Below are 14,244 nucleotides of genomic sequence, written 5' to 3'. Positions count from 1 at the left end.
AAAATACTGTCAAGTTAAATGTACAGAAAATGTACTTCAGGAGTGAAGGTGAAATAAAGACATTCTAAGATGAAAGAAAACTAAGAGAACTAATTCACATGGAAAATAAAAGAATAACAAAAAATTTCAAGAATCATTTTATTATTTCAAGAATATTTATTATTTTTTATTCTTATTATTTTATTATTTCAAAAAGTATTAATTTAAGAATAATCATGAGGACCTTCCTGGTGGAGCATTGGTTAAGAATCCGCCTGCCAACGCAGGGGACACTGGTTCAAGCCCTGCTCCGGGAAGATCCCACATGCCACAAAGCAACTAAGCCCATGTGCCACAACTACTGAGCCTGTGCTCTAGAGCCCGCGAGCCACAACTACTGAGCCCACATGCCACAACTACTGAAGCTCGCATGCCTAGAGCCCGTGCTCTGCAACCAGAGAAGCCACTGCAGTGAGAAGCCCGTGCACCACAATGAAGAGTAGCCCCCCACTTGCCGCAACTAGAGAAAGCCTGCACGCAGCAATGAAGACCAAATGCAGCCAAAAATAAATAAATTAATTTTAAAAAATAATCATGAAAAGAAGGAACAAAGTTGAAGGATTCACACTTTCCAATTTCAAAATTATCTACATGTCAATGTTAACAGCAGCTTTATTCATAAAGCTTTGTAGGTAAAACATGTTTTGCCAATGGAAGAGATGTGCAGTGAGAGGGAAAGGGGGCAGTAAAGAAGACGTTTCAAGAAGGAGAGAATAACCAACTGTGTCAGACACTGCTGAGAGTTACCGTATTATGAGAACTGACCACCAGATATGAATGGCATGATGGGTGGGCGCCATGAACAGATAAGTGCGTTAGGTTCCCCTCAATTCTGTGCACCTAAGGTACTAAAAGATAGTAATTAAGCTGGCTCATAGAGTAAAATCATAGGACTGTCAGGGATCCCATTAAGCTCTTTCCAAAATAGAAATTTGCCAGTCTTTGCGTATTTAAGAAAAAAAAAAGAATTTCTAATACCAAGCAGTAAATAGGTACCTGATCTAGTTTCACCCCATTAAACATCTGCCTCTGGGAAAACAGCTCATGACTTGCAACAGAAAGAACACCCCAGTAATCCCAAGATATGCCCTACCTTCAAGGACTTAGATCCTAAACTGCCTTGGCTTCCTCAATCTTGCACACTACTCCACACCTTCATTCTCCCGCTCTGCTTAGCTCAGCTCCACCTCCACTGACATCTCCGCCTGGCCTCTTAATCTAATGTGGAGCCTGCTTACCTCCCAGACAGTTCCTAGTTTACCATCTTCCTCTCCCACTCCCAGACTCAGGGATTCACCCATTCTCAGCACAATGGGTGCTGCTCAGTCCAGTTCTTAGAATCCCACTTCCTATGCTTTGACCTAACAACAACCCCAAAACTGACCCAGCCCATACAGGTCTTGAAGGCAGGCTCCAGAAAACAGGTCTTCTACTGATATTTGTTGACTAGAGTTGAAATAGCATCTTGAAATATAAACGATAGTTCTAAGAGGACCAAAAGAAGATGATCCTTATTACACAGAACACTATGATAAAATGTGGTCACCTTAGTTGTTGAATACACAAAATATGAACACAAATAGTAAGTTAAACTGAAGAAATCTAAAAGACTATGAATGTTTCTTGTTTGTAAAGACAAGAGTATGACAAAGGCAACGGGAATGTTAAGTACCCTTGTGTTAAAACAGTGACGAAAATTAGTCATAACAAAAAATGAAGTTCAACTAAGGATTCTTAAATGGAACTAAACAGATTCAGTACCAAGGCTAACATTAGCGGAAAAATTTTTAAAGTGACACCTATTAAAGAAGAGTCAGTGACTAAAACACTTTTTCATCAAATAAACTAGGTTTTCTCTCTTTCTCCTTTATCTAAACATAGGCAGGCGCCCCTGGAAAAAAAAAAACTTGTTTCCCTCATTTATTTAACAGCCTTAACTGGAAAGAGCCTAGTAGAAAGAATGAAGCATCTATTTGTTTCTCATAATATGCTAAACTTTGCATACAGAGAGGACATTATCAAACCATGACGACTATTGGTTTCCTCTAACACACGCGTGCGCGCACACACACACACACAGAGGTGTGCTGATCAATACTTGTCCGTCCATACCCCCGTGGCAGCCTCACGACAAACGCTGTAAAATAGCTGCCTCGCCACAGCACCATTTGTACTCACTGAATGAAGTGAGGCTCTGTGACCCACAAAAATGAAAGTACCCATGTCTTTGGCATATGGTGAGCTAACTAACAGAAGCAACTCCTATGAAGAGATGAAATGCATCAGAGAATATACCTTGAGCTTTAATCCAAAAGTTCTTCTTAACCAAAGTCTATTCATGGGCTTTCAGGAATCACCAAACTTCCTGAAGTTGCCAGCAAGATTTTCTGTCGGTATATTTTGCTGGAGAAAACGTTCATAGCTTGATTTTGGGAGGTGGCAAACTTCTTCTCTAATGGACTACATAGTAACTATTTTAGGCTTTCTGGGCCACATGGTCATTGAGGCAACTACCCAAATTCTACCACTGTAAGTACAAAAGCAGTCATGGACAATAGTAAATGAATGGGCATGGCTGTGTTTCAGGAAAACTTTTATTTACAAAACACAGGTTGCAGGCTGGATTTGGACCACAGGCTATATCCTGCTGACCCCTGTTGTAATCCATCACACTCTTAGTAATTTACTTCTAGGAATCAAGGACTCTGAAGTCCAAATCTTTCTAATTCCTGAGCAATTTTAAAATCCATTTGAAGATATCAAAGAGATCGATTCATTCTTCTTTGATCTACTTAATTCCAATGACCTAAGATATTTCAGCAGCCCCAACTATGGCTAACTCTGTCCACAGATGGTTCCTTTTCTGAAATCAAGAACTTTCTTTTCAACATCCTAAATTTCAACCGATCACTCAGTGTAAACCTGAGTGTCCTTTTGCTGTACTTATAATGCACAACTTTTGTTATGGAATAACCCCCTCCTCATCATCATTGTACTACATTCAAACACCTCGGGCTCATGAATAGACTCAGGGATATCATACAAATATGCCAAATGACTATCTACAAATTTAGATTTGGTGGTCATTAATGCTCCCACAATTCTTCCAGCAATTTTCCTCTCACGCCATCAATAGCTATTCTAAGCCTTCACTGTCCTACATAAGGCCTCATCCCAACACCTCCTAACACAAAACTAGGAAATGACCCTGTGACTACATGGTGATACCTTCAACTGCCTATCTAAGGCTCACCACCTATAAACGTACCTGCACATGAGCCCATCCTTATCCCTCCATTCCCAGTGTAAATAAATTCCCTCCTCCCACTCAAAGCTAATTCCTGCTCTTATGTCTGATCTCTATAACTACCACCTCCTCAGGGACTTTCATAATTACTTAGTATGTTTGGTATTTGCAGAACCGTGTTAGTTTTCTATTGCTGTGTAACAAATTACCACCAACTTAGGGGTTTAAAACAACTCCAATTTATTAGCGAACAGTTAGGGGGGTTAGAAGTCCAGTCACAATCCAGAAGTCCGAATTTTCTGCTCAGGGTCTCATAGGCTAAAATCAGGATGTCGGTAGGGCTTCCTTCTGGAGGCTCTGGGGAGGCATTTGTTTCCAAGTTCATTCAGGTTGCTGGCAGAATCCAACTTCCTGTGGGTGCAGGACTAAGATGCCTATTTCATTGTATCTGCCAGCTGGGGGCTGCTCTCAGCATCTAGAGGCTGTGTCCTTGCCACATGGATTCCTTCACCTTCAAAGCCAGCAAATGAAAACCTTTCTCTTGTTGAATCTGAATTAGGCAAAGCCATGCCCCAAAATCTTTGCAAAAACAATCTCTTCTTGACATATACACACTACCATATATAAAATAGATAACTAATAAGGACCTACTATATAACACAGGGAACTCTACTCAATACTCTGTAATGGCCTATATGGGAAAATAATCTAAAAAAGAGTGGGTATATGTGCAACTGATTCACTTTGCTGTACACCTGAAACTAACACATTGTAAGTCAACTATACTCCAATAAAAATTTAAAAAAAAAAAAGAATAGGGGAAAAAGAAATCCCTTCTTTAACCATAGCCCTTGCTGAAATGGCTAAGAAATAACCTCCTTAAGCTTCCTAGAGGTCACCTGGTTTGTTTGAGAAAATCTGTGAGGCACATGCTTCATTTCTTGAAAGAGTCTTTAGTGTGACTGAATATTCTGACCTTTTGATCTTTCTGAGGTTTTAGCAAAAGGTTATATAGCCACACCCTGGGCTTTTTCCTCTATGCCACACTTTCAGAAGTAATTTCTTCATTTTAACATTCTTTGCCATCTGGATAGGTTCAAAATTAACTAAATCATCTAGTACTCATTCCTTTTAAACAAGACTTCTCTCAGTTTACCTTTCTTCTCTCATATTTTATTATAAGTAGCAAGAAGAAACCAGGCAGTACTTTCAACATTTTGCTTGGAAATCTCCTTGGCTATAGTTATGCACCCAACTTCATCACTCAGGTTCTGCTTGCATCTTCAAAGCCCTGAACAGAGAATCACCCTTGAGTCAAATCCCTCGAATTTTAAAATCCTTTTTTGCCAGGAAGAGCCCAATCCCTTTTAAGGGCTCATCTGATTAGGCAGGATGCACTGAAGATAATTTTCCTTTCTTAAAGACAACTGTGCCAGACAATATAACCTCATCACAGAAGTATCTCATCATAGTCATTGATCACATCCACACCCAAGGGGAGGGGCAGGGAATCTTGGGTGCCTTCTTAGAATTCTTCCTACAAGGACTGTGTGTGTAGCAATTCTGAAATTACTTTCTATGGACTATACCACTGAAGAAATGAGAAAATATACTGGTGATGCTGGAGGCCAAGTTTCTCACTAGAGAAGTGAAATACAAATATGGAATGGGGAAAGGCTAGGAAGTTGGATGAGAATTAGATATATCAGGGTGAACTCATGATTTTTTAACATATTTTGTTTATTTTTTGATTGGTTGGTTTATCCTCCCAGCCTCAGCTCTGTCTTCTGAAATTGTCTAGAAGCATTAACACCTCAGCAGCAATGAACATATCCAGTGCCCAGATGTTGATTTGTAAATAGAATTCCCTATTCAAAAGAGCAATGGAATGCTAGAGAAATCAGAACAGAAAAGTACAAGGTGAGCCAGGAACTTTTGTTGTGCCAGAATGTAAGAAAGTACCCCCAAAATGATGGGGATATGTCAAAAGGATAGAAACCAGTGTTATGGAGTTTCTATTAGATAAAAAGCTCTGGAAATATTCAGAAACTGCAAAGAAACACAATGTACTTTAAATCACTGCATTTTTTAGAGTTTATATTTGCAGTTAAAACCATCAGTTACAAATGCTTAAGGAAATAGAAATATACCTAGAATTCACAGTTTACAATATTTTACTCCTAAGAAACAATATTTACCATTAAAAGGACATGACTAAAATATTTCATCTCCAAATAATAAGGGCAATTTTCTCGAGTGGCTGGATATCAGAATAACTACACGTACTATTCAAATATAAATACAGCATCTGAAAATACCTTTTTCCCAGAATTCCTTATAAAGCTTCTAATCTCCATAATTAAAGTATACTCACAGAGAGATGGCCCACTAAAATATTCAAGAATTCTGGTGTCCCCTGAGCCTGTCCCCTCCCACTTTAGCCAAGTAATTATGAAATAAATGGCACAGAACTGTTTTAATGTTGAAAAAGAAAAAGGCTGAAGGCAAAGTATGTGTCTAAGAGTTTAAAGTAATAGAGAAAAACACTCTCTGGGACTTCCCTGGCGGTCCAGTGGTTAAGACTCCGCACTTGCACTGCAGGGGGCGCAGGTCTGATCCGTGGTAGAGAACTAAGATCCCACATGCCGCAGGGCAGGGTCAAAAAGAAAGAACAGAAAAAAAGAAAAACACTCTCTGATTGGAAGTAATGTACTAACATTCTCGTTTAGAATAAGTTTTAGATGACAATATAACTACAGTTTTTAAAGCATGCTTTTGAATGGTTTAAGGGTTGATTCCTGTTTATCCTTGTCCTACTTTCCTAATGACTTAAACCTGAAGAAGTAAGGTCCCATTTTCCCAGATAATATAACCAATAAATCCCATGAACCCCAGATCAGTGACCTTCATATTTTAAAGACACAGCAGAACCTGATTTTCAAAGGATATCTTATAGAGAACTCCAACACATAAAACGGACAAAATTGGAACTTCTCTGGCTGAAGGAGGAGGGCTGCTGCCCCTCACTCACACTCTAAGGCCTCTCATTCCACCCCACTACAGGCCCTGAGGCACTGGCATACAATCCCAAGACTGCAGAACATGTAAAATGTGGCTCCAAGCAATAAATGATGTAAAGGTTCCGGTGTGATCAGAAAAAATGTTTTTCAGATGCATAAAGGAAAAAATACAGAAACGGACATCTTAATAGTGATTATATTTGGGTAGTAGAGTTATGAGTATTTTTTCTTTTTTTCTTTTCCAAATTTTTAATAGTCAATAAGAATTACTGTTAGAAACCCAATAAACTATTTTTAAAGGTATAAATATGAATACTCCCCCTGTAATGTAATGCATTGTGTTGCAGTACGTAACAGAAAAAAAAAAAATGCTGTACCACTATAGGTACATATTAAAAAGAAATATACACATACACACAAAGACACAAAGATTAGAGATAAAAATCTAACGATATAACAATTTAATAATCTAATTAGAAAGGCCTGTTTATGTTTGAAGTACATAATATTTTATAATAATAGATCAGATATATTTAATAGTTTCCTTTAATGTCCTACTTGTTGAACTTTCCAGTAAAGCCACAAGTTAATAATTACTCTTGGAATCAGAAAAGAAGCTTAGAAATTAAGAAAAAGCATCCAATGAAATCTGCTTCTTTCAAGTAATAATTCTTGCATTTCTAAAACCCATCACTCAAGCCAAAGGCTACAATTAAGTTACAAGTAATGTTTCCTAAACAAAGAGTTAATTATATTTGCTTCTGGAAAATGGAGAGAGTAAATATTAACCACGATTTTGAAATCAAAGTAGAGATAATATTAGACAAGATTGGGAGAGTTATAATATTTAGTTACAATATACGGTTGTTTTTTGCATATTGGTAATTAACTTAATATTTTAATTTCCTACATTTCTACATAGATTTGTTTATCCACCCTCGTCCTACTTTCCCAATAATCTTACTATATGTAATATATATATATATATATTTATATAAATATATATATATTACTGAAACTGCAGAAACAGCCAGATACAGAACCAACCAGATTTCTGTCTTCTTGAAATTTTCTTGGCTAAAACCTAAATCCACAAAGTCTTAGTCTTTTTATAACGTAAGAAGCCCTGAGCAGCTGAAATCATTAAGAGCTTAGAAACTGGCAAAAACTTCTCTTCCTCATATTATTTAAGCAAAATTGTAACCATAAACTAAAAAAGAATAAGTTAAATAAGAGTTTTTAAAGCTTTCCTTTCCACAAACCCATTGTTTAAATAAAGTTTTAGATTCCCAAAAGCTTCAAATAAAACAGATAAAAACAGAACTATTTGAGTTTAAGATAGGGAGATTGATCTGGAGCCCTATCTGCTTTATTTCCTTATCACCATCACCCTCAAAACAACATCTTTGGTGGAATCCTTAGGGCAATGATTTTAAGATGAGGGGAGAGAAATTCTAGTGGAATACGTGGGGGGAAAAAAACACTATTCAAGCCACCACTACAATATAATTGCATATAGCATTATGTTTAAATTATATTTGAATGCTGTTTGAATCATCTAACACACACTGGACACTCAATAAACAAAAGGAAAGGCATGAGACTGTGATCCTCATTAGGATTAAGAAGCATTTCACTAGGCTTCAGCAGAGGGCAGTTTGAAACACACTGTATTAATTTATTCCAATAGCTCAACTAGAGCGCCTAAAATAGATTACAGTCAATTCTCATTACTCACAGTAGTTATGGTCTACAAAGTTCTGCAAACACTGAATTATCAAATACAGGATTAGATTGCTGCAAGTCTCTGGTCACATTTTTGTCAACCAATCAATACATAACTTTGTTTTATATATGTTTGTGTTTAAGGACATCTTTTATTTAACATATATAGTTGAGTCATTAACAATGAACTCATAGCCAACAGCACTATAACTCTTTCCTGAATGAAGCTTATCTAACACATGTATTTTCTCTATAAGGCACATCAAAGACTTTCTTGAACTTAGGTAACACTTGACAGGACTACAGCAATTCAGCCCTAGGGGCCATTTTAAACAGCAAGATCACCAACAAAAAGCACAAAAATAAGAAAAATGTAGCACTAAATAGACTTCCAAAAGGACACTTGATTACAGCATGAGAACTGAAACAAGAAGGTAGAGCATCGCCTTGCTCAAATGCTTTTCTGCCACTCTGCCAGATGCATGTCTGGAAGTTACCATGAAAGGGCTGTGAGTATTGATTTTGGGTTTACAAAAAAGTTTTAGCACGTAGGTGAGCTTGCAAATACAGAAATCACAGATAATGAGGATCGAGTGTATTTTCTTAGACAATCAAATCTCATGTAAGATGCTGACTTAGGCACAACCCAAAAGGTACTAGAAGAAGGTACTAGATAGGAGGGGAAGAAAGAGTGAAAATCAGAATTCAAATGAAGGCTCAAAATTCTACGTCAACCATATGCACTGACACTTTAACATATCTTTAAATCATTTTTATTTATGTATAGGAGAGATTTACTTAGAGAAATATTACAACACATAAAAACTACATAAAGTCTTAATTTCCACTCATACGGTGGTAGACTTGATATAATACATAATAAAAACCTTTTAAAATCCAGAATGCACAAAGTGCTGCACAGTGTGGTCGCTAAATTAAAAATTGCATTATTGTTCCCAACCCATCACCCCTCCCTGTATCCACAACCTCTGACATGTGGTACTACAGTTCCTCTCACTAGAGACCAGATGTTACTCATGGTCATGTGATTTGCTTTGGTCAGTGGAATGTTCGTGGACATGATATGAGCAATGGCTTGAAATATGCTTTCAGAGTTGGAGTTTCCTTCTTGTATTTCTGCCATCACCATAAGAAAATCATGCCCTCAGGTAGTTTGTTTGTACAAGGAGGAACAGAGTCACACAGAACAAGCCTACACTCTATCTGCAGCTTGGAGCCAAGCCCAGGCAAGAGCAGCCAACCCATATATATGTTAGCAATTACAAATAAGCCATTAAGTTTCATAGCATTATTGGGACTACAGTTAATTGATATTTAATATACATTAATTTTAAAATATCATTATACCACTAAAATCCTTTACATAAAAAGATTGATGAGACCCTTTTTCATTCTTGTCCTAAAGCCTAGTTCATAGTAGGATTGTGGTAGACTGTATTTCAAAAGATGGCTGCATTCATATCTCGCAACCCCCATAATACTTTACAATGTGATCTTGCCATTCACCCACCAAATGGTGAAGTCTATCTCCTCTCTCCCCAGATTTGGGCTGGTCCTATGATGCTGTGTAAGACTCAACACCAGACCTTAAGGAATCTGAAGTTCCCATGTTTATCCTTCATGGAACCTAGTCACCAAGCAGCAAGTCAAACCACACTAAGTGTCTACCACACTGTGAGAAAACCCAAACTAGACACGTGGAAGGAGAAAGGGGGCAGGGTTGGAGGGAGAGAATGTGTGCGTGTGTGTGTGTATGAGAGAGAGAGAGAGAGAGAGAGAGAGAGAGAGAAGGGGCAGGGGAAAGAGGAAGAGAGAAAGAAATGCCCCTGGTGAGAGCACCAGCTGTAAACCATCAGAGTGAGGTCATTTTGGACTTTTACAACTATCCTAGTGCCCCAGCTGACACTATGAAGCAGAAGAACTTCCTGGTCAATGCACAAAATTGCAAGAAATAATAAATTATTTTTAAGACATTAACTTTGGGGGTAAACTATGGCAGCACCAACAAGTTGTTAGTAAACATGTACTGAATTAATTAAATTCACTAAAATATTGTGTCATACTTACCTTGGTGTTTGCCATATCTACAATATACTGGTCTCCCTTTATACACTCCATTACTTCAAAACCATCTCTGTCAATCACTTTGGCCTGAGAGCTTCCAGATACAACAAGAATCATGTCTCCTGTGTTACTGTACTGTAATGACTTGATCTGATGGCTATGAAAAAAAAAAAAAGACAATCTGGTAAGACACTGAGCATGTTTATACTTTCACTTATTAAGCACTGTCAGAAAAACAGTCACACAACTCCACAAATTGTTAATTCTACAAAATCAGGAACATCAACCTCAAATGGGCCCTCAACACCAGTGCCTACCCTGTTAAGTTCTCCTCCCACCCTCCATAGCAATCTATTAAAATCTCTACTCGCCTTAAATCTTCAACCCAAACAACTCCCCCTCTGTAGCTGTTGATTCTTCCTGCTCTTTCCCAGAAGAAACATGTAAGAACTGCGTCAACGTCCTCTGATTACTGTTATAAATGTATCTGCTTCTGAATGCCTCTCTTGCTTCTTCCTTTTGATTACAATGGTGAAAATGAACCTCTTCCTGCCCCAGGCATATCTACTACCTATATTCTGGATCCCACCCCTTTCCAGTCTCCTCAGTAACTTCTGCCTACCCTCCCTCTCTCTCCTCCCCTTCACAGCTAAACTATCTAAACAAGTTTTCATCTCCCTCCTTATTTCTCTACCACTGTAGTATCCTTTCCACCCTCACCACCCCACTGAAAGTGATCTTGCCATGTGGCTGTAGTGAATGCTACGATGTGCCACCCAGATCAGTCCTTTCAGGACTGAAGTACTCACTCCCCCAAGCTTCCAGGATTTGGCCTGCTGGTGGCTTACAACTAAACTAAACCCTCAGGAATTTCCCTGAATCGCAGAGAACTCCCTCATCCAAGGTTATGTTACCATCCCAAAACATCCCACAGTCAATGACTGGTCAATGTGCAGTAAAATGGTCCAGCCCTCTGTTTCAATCAGCAATATCTCAGAAGGGTTATTCCAGCTTCAGATCTCCCTGCGGGAATCAGCTGAGACTGCTGTTGCAACTACCTAGCAATTCAGTTCCTCCATCTTCCTAATGCTGTTTCCCTGCACCTTCTCTCCTAGGGGTTGATCCCAGAAGCACTCCTCAACAAACCTCCTACATGCAAATCCTGAAGCTTCAAAATGTTTTGGGGGAACCTAACCTGAGAGACTTGGTAGCAAAAGTAGACCTGTGAAGTCCACTCCAGTGGTGTCACTGACTGGTTAGCAATGAGGACCCCATCTCTGGTGGTACATAGTCCCTGATAAGCTGCAGCAGCGCAAATGCAACTGCTAAAACTGTTGGTCAAAGGGAAGGCACTGGCTGGTGCAATACTTCAGGCATTTGAGAGGTACAGGAAAGGAAGTAATTGAAAGGTCTATGGAACTGGGTAGCTTATTGCTAGGGGCCGTCAGCGCAAAAAAGGAAGACAATGAAAGGCTGAGGTTGATTAATCACCAATTAAAGACTACAGACTGAAAGCCGAGGGCCCATTTAGCAGCACATAAAGACAGGGTTATTGCTCTCTGTCAGGTAAGTGCTATGCAGTCACTGATCCCATAAAGCAGGTGTTTCTACTTCTATTAGGAAGGAAGACCAAAAGCAGTTGACAGTCATATGTAAATCAACAGCAGCATACATTTACATGCTTGAACTAGGGCTATGTTAATTTTCTAGTCCTTTGTCTTAAAATAGTCCCAAGGGACCTGGATCACCTGGAGAATCCAAAGAAATTCATGCTGGTCCATGATCTCCATGACAGCATGTTAACTATATCAGGTGAGCAAAATGTCTAAACTACACTGGTTAGAAACACTCTCCCCAGGAGATGCGAGATAAAACCTAGAAAAGATCAGGAGACTGAGAAAAGGAGATGTGGGGAAGATCCACATAGACAGACATATGAAAGTGGACACCAAAAATGAAGCTCTTTGTATCACATGTTAACCCCAGAGAGCATCAACCTTAAAAGAGGCAATGAACAACCATGCAGACAAAGTTAGGTGGCCAGTTCAGTTGACATTAGTTAGCTTTTGTCATCGTCCACTCCACTCTTAACGCAATAGGCTCATAAATGAAACAGTGGTGCTAACAGGGATGAAAGTTATGCATGGGAATGACAACAGCTCTCCAAAGTTGACCTAACTATTGCTGAAGGTCCCACCCACCAGTAACAGAGGCCTATGGTAAGATCCCCTCCCAAAATCAATACTAAGCTAATAAATATGTAAAATACATAATATGAAAGACTGTGATACGTGTACAGGGAAAAACAGAATGGGGAAGGCAGATAGTAGGTACCAAGGGGGCAGGAATAAATATTTTAAGTGGAGTGGTCAGGAAGTAAGTGACTGAACAGTTTATCAGGTAACTGAGGTAGTAGGTTATGCAGATATATTCAGGAAGAGTGTTCCGAGAAGAGGGAACAGTTACTAGAAAGGACCTGCAGGAAGAGAATACTTGCTTTGTTCCCAATGTGGCTGTAGAATGAGCAAAAAGAACAGGAGTTGGAGATAGGGTCAGAATGCAGCCAGTGGAGTGGTGCAGATCATGGAGGGCCAGGTAAGGCACCAAAAGGACCTTGGTTTTACTCTCTCTAGAAGAAATGAGAGGAAACCCACTAGAGCATTTTGAGCTGAGAAATGACACAATCTGACCTATTCTGTACAGAACCACTTTTTTGGTCTGGACTATTTTATAGTCTGAAGTCTATGGAGCCCTTCTTAGAATGTTTTTAAACACATTAAAAAAAACACACTAGACACACCATGGAAATCATTCATAAAGAAATAACTATAAAAAAATATATATTTTTTAATTTGTGACATAATATGGAGTTTCTACACTAATGTATCAAGTAACTAGGCCTAGAGGCAGGTCTGATAACTTCTGTAATTTCAAAGCAGTGATGATCATAAACAATATATCTTTCAATATACCTGTAACAATGGTAATGTGATATGAAAGCATCTGAAATTTGCAGGTACACCTGTGACTTTGTTGCCTACTTTCATAATTAAAGGAAATGCTGAATTTCAGTTAGAAGTTAGTGAAAGGAAAGAAATTTTTATCCAGGTTCACAGAAATTGGGAGAACCAGATATTGAACTCATGAGCCATAGAATTCTGTATAACTATAATTAAGAAATTAAGTGACAAGGTAGAGATCTTATATAGAGAACTGAAAATAATAAAAAAGAAATATGAAGAAATTCTAGAATGAAAAATACATAACTGAAATTTAGAACTAATAGATGGGTTTAATAGCAGAGAATTAACAGTTAAAAGATGATTTTTAGATTGAAGCATGGTGAGAAAAAATGGAAAATGCAGAAAAAAACAAGATACACATTAGATATGGTAAAAAGGTCTCATACTGGAATTGCAGAATGGAAGGAGTGAGAAGCAAAATGTGCAGAGGTGACTGTCAAAATTGGAAAAATGATAAAAGACACTAAACCAGAGATTCAGTAAGTATTATAAACACCAGAAGGATAGTAGAAAACCACACCCAGGCATATCATAGTAAAACTGCTGAAAACTTAAAGACAAAAGTAAAACGTTTAAAACAGCCAGAGTGGGGGTAAAAAATTCCTTCAAAAGGGTAAAAATAAAACTAACAGAAGACTTTTGCAAAGAAGCAACAAAAGCCAGAGGACAACGCAATGATATCTTCAAAGTTCTGAATAAAAATAACTGCCTACATGGAATTATAGGATCACTAAAAATAAAGACAAAATAATTTCCCGAAAAACAGAAGCCAAAAGAGTTTGTCAGCAGCTGACTATACTAATGGAAAGAGCCCTCAGGCAGAAAGAAAATGACCCCAGATAAAAGCATACAGAGTATGGTATGAAAAATAACAGAAAGGGAGGATATATAAGTAAATCTCAATGACTACTGACTTCATAAAACAACAATAATATATCTGATGGGACTTAAAATGTATACACACACACATACCCATATATAAAATTGAAATACATGAAAAGAACTGCAGAAGTGTAGGAGAGGATAAATGTAGTTACATATGGTAAATGTTCTAAAGTCTTTGTATTGACTGGGAAGGGGTAAAAGTACTAATTTTTAATAAAAT

At 38.1% G+C, this 14,244-nt stretch overlaps 1 protein-coding gene across 3 annotated transcripts in view; it reads right to left on the bottom strand.

The window, feature by feature from the left end:
- Positions 1 to 14,244, bottom strand: part of WDR70 (WD repeat domain 70) — a 307,123-nt gene that overhangs the window by 197,836 nt on the left and 95,043 nt on the right. For all 3 annotated transcript variants that reach the window (XM_029216477.1, XM_029216478.1, XM_029216479.1), the window contains one exon: positions 10,120 to 10,273. In XM_029216477.1, the coding sequence (XP_029072310.1) occupies positions 10,120 to 10,273 (154 nt within the window). The remainder of the gene's footprint in view (positions 1 to 10,119; positions 10,274 to 14,244) is intronic.

The sequence above is a fragment of the Monodon monoceros genome, unplaced genomic scaffold (assembly GCF_005190385.1).
Source record: "Monodon monoceros isolate NGI ecotype Baffin Bay Population unplaced genomic scaffold, NGI_Narwhal_1 Super_Scaffold_12, whole genome shotgun sequence".
In the NCBI taxonomy this organism is placed as follows: Eukaryota; Metazoa; Chordata; class Mammalia; order Artiodactyla; family Monodontidae; genus Monodon; species Monodon monoceros.
This window is presented reverse-complemented; position numbering and strand designations above follow the sequence as displayed.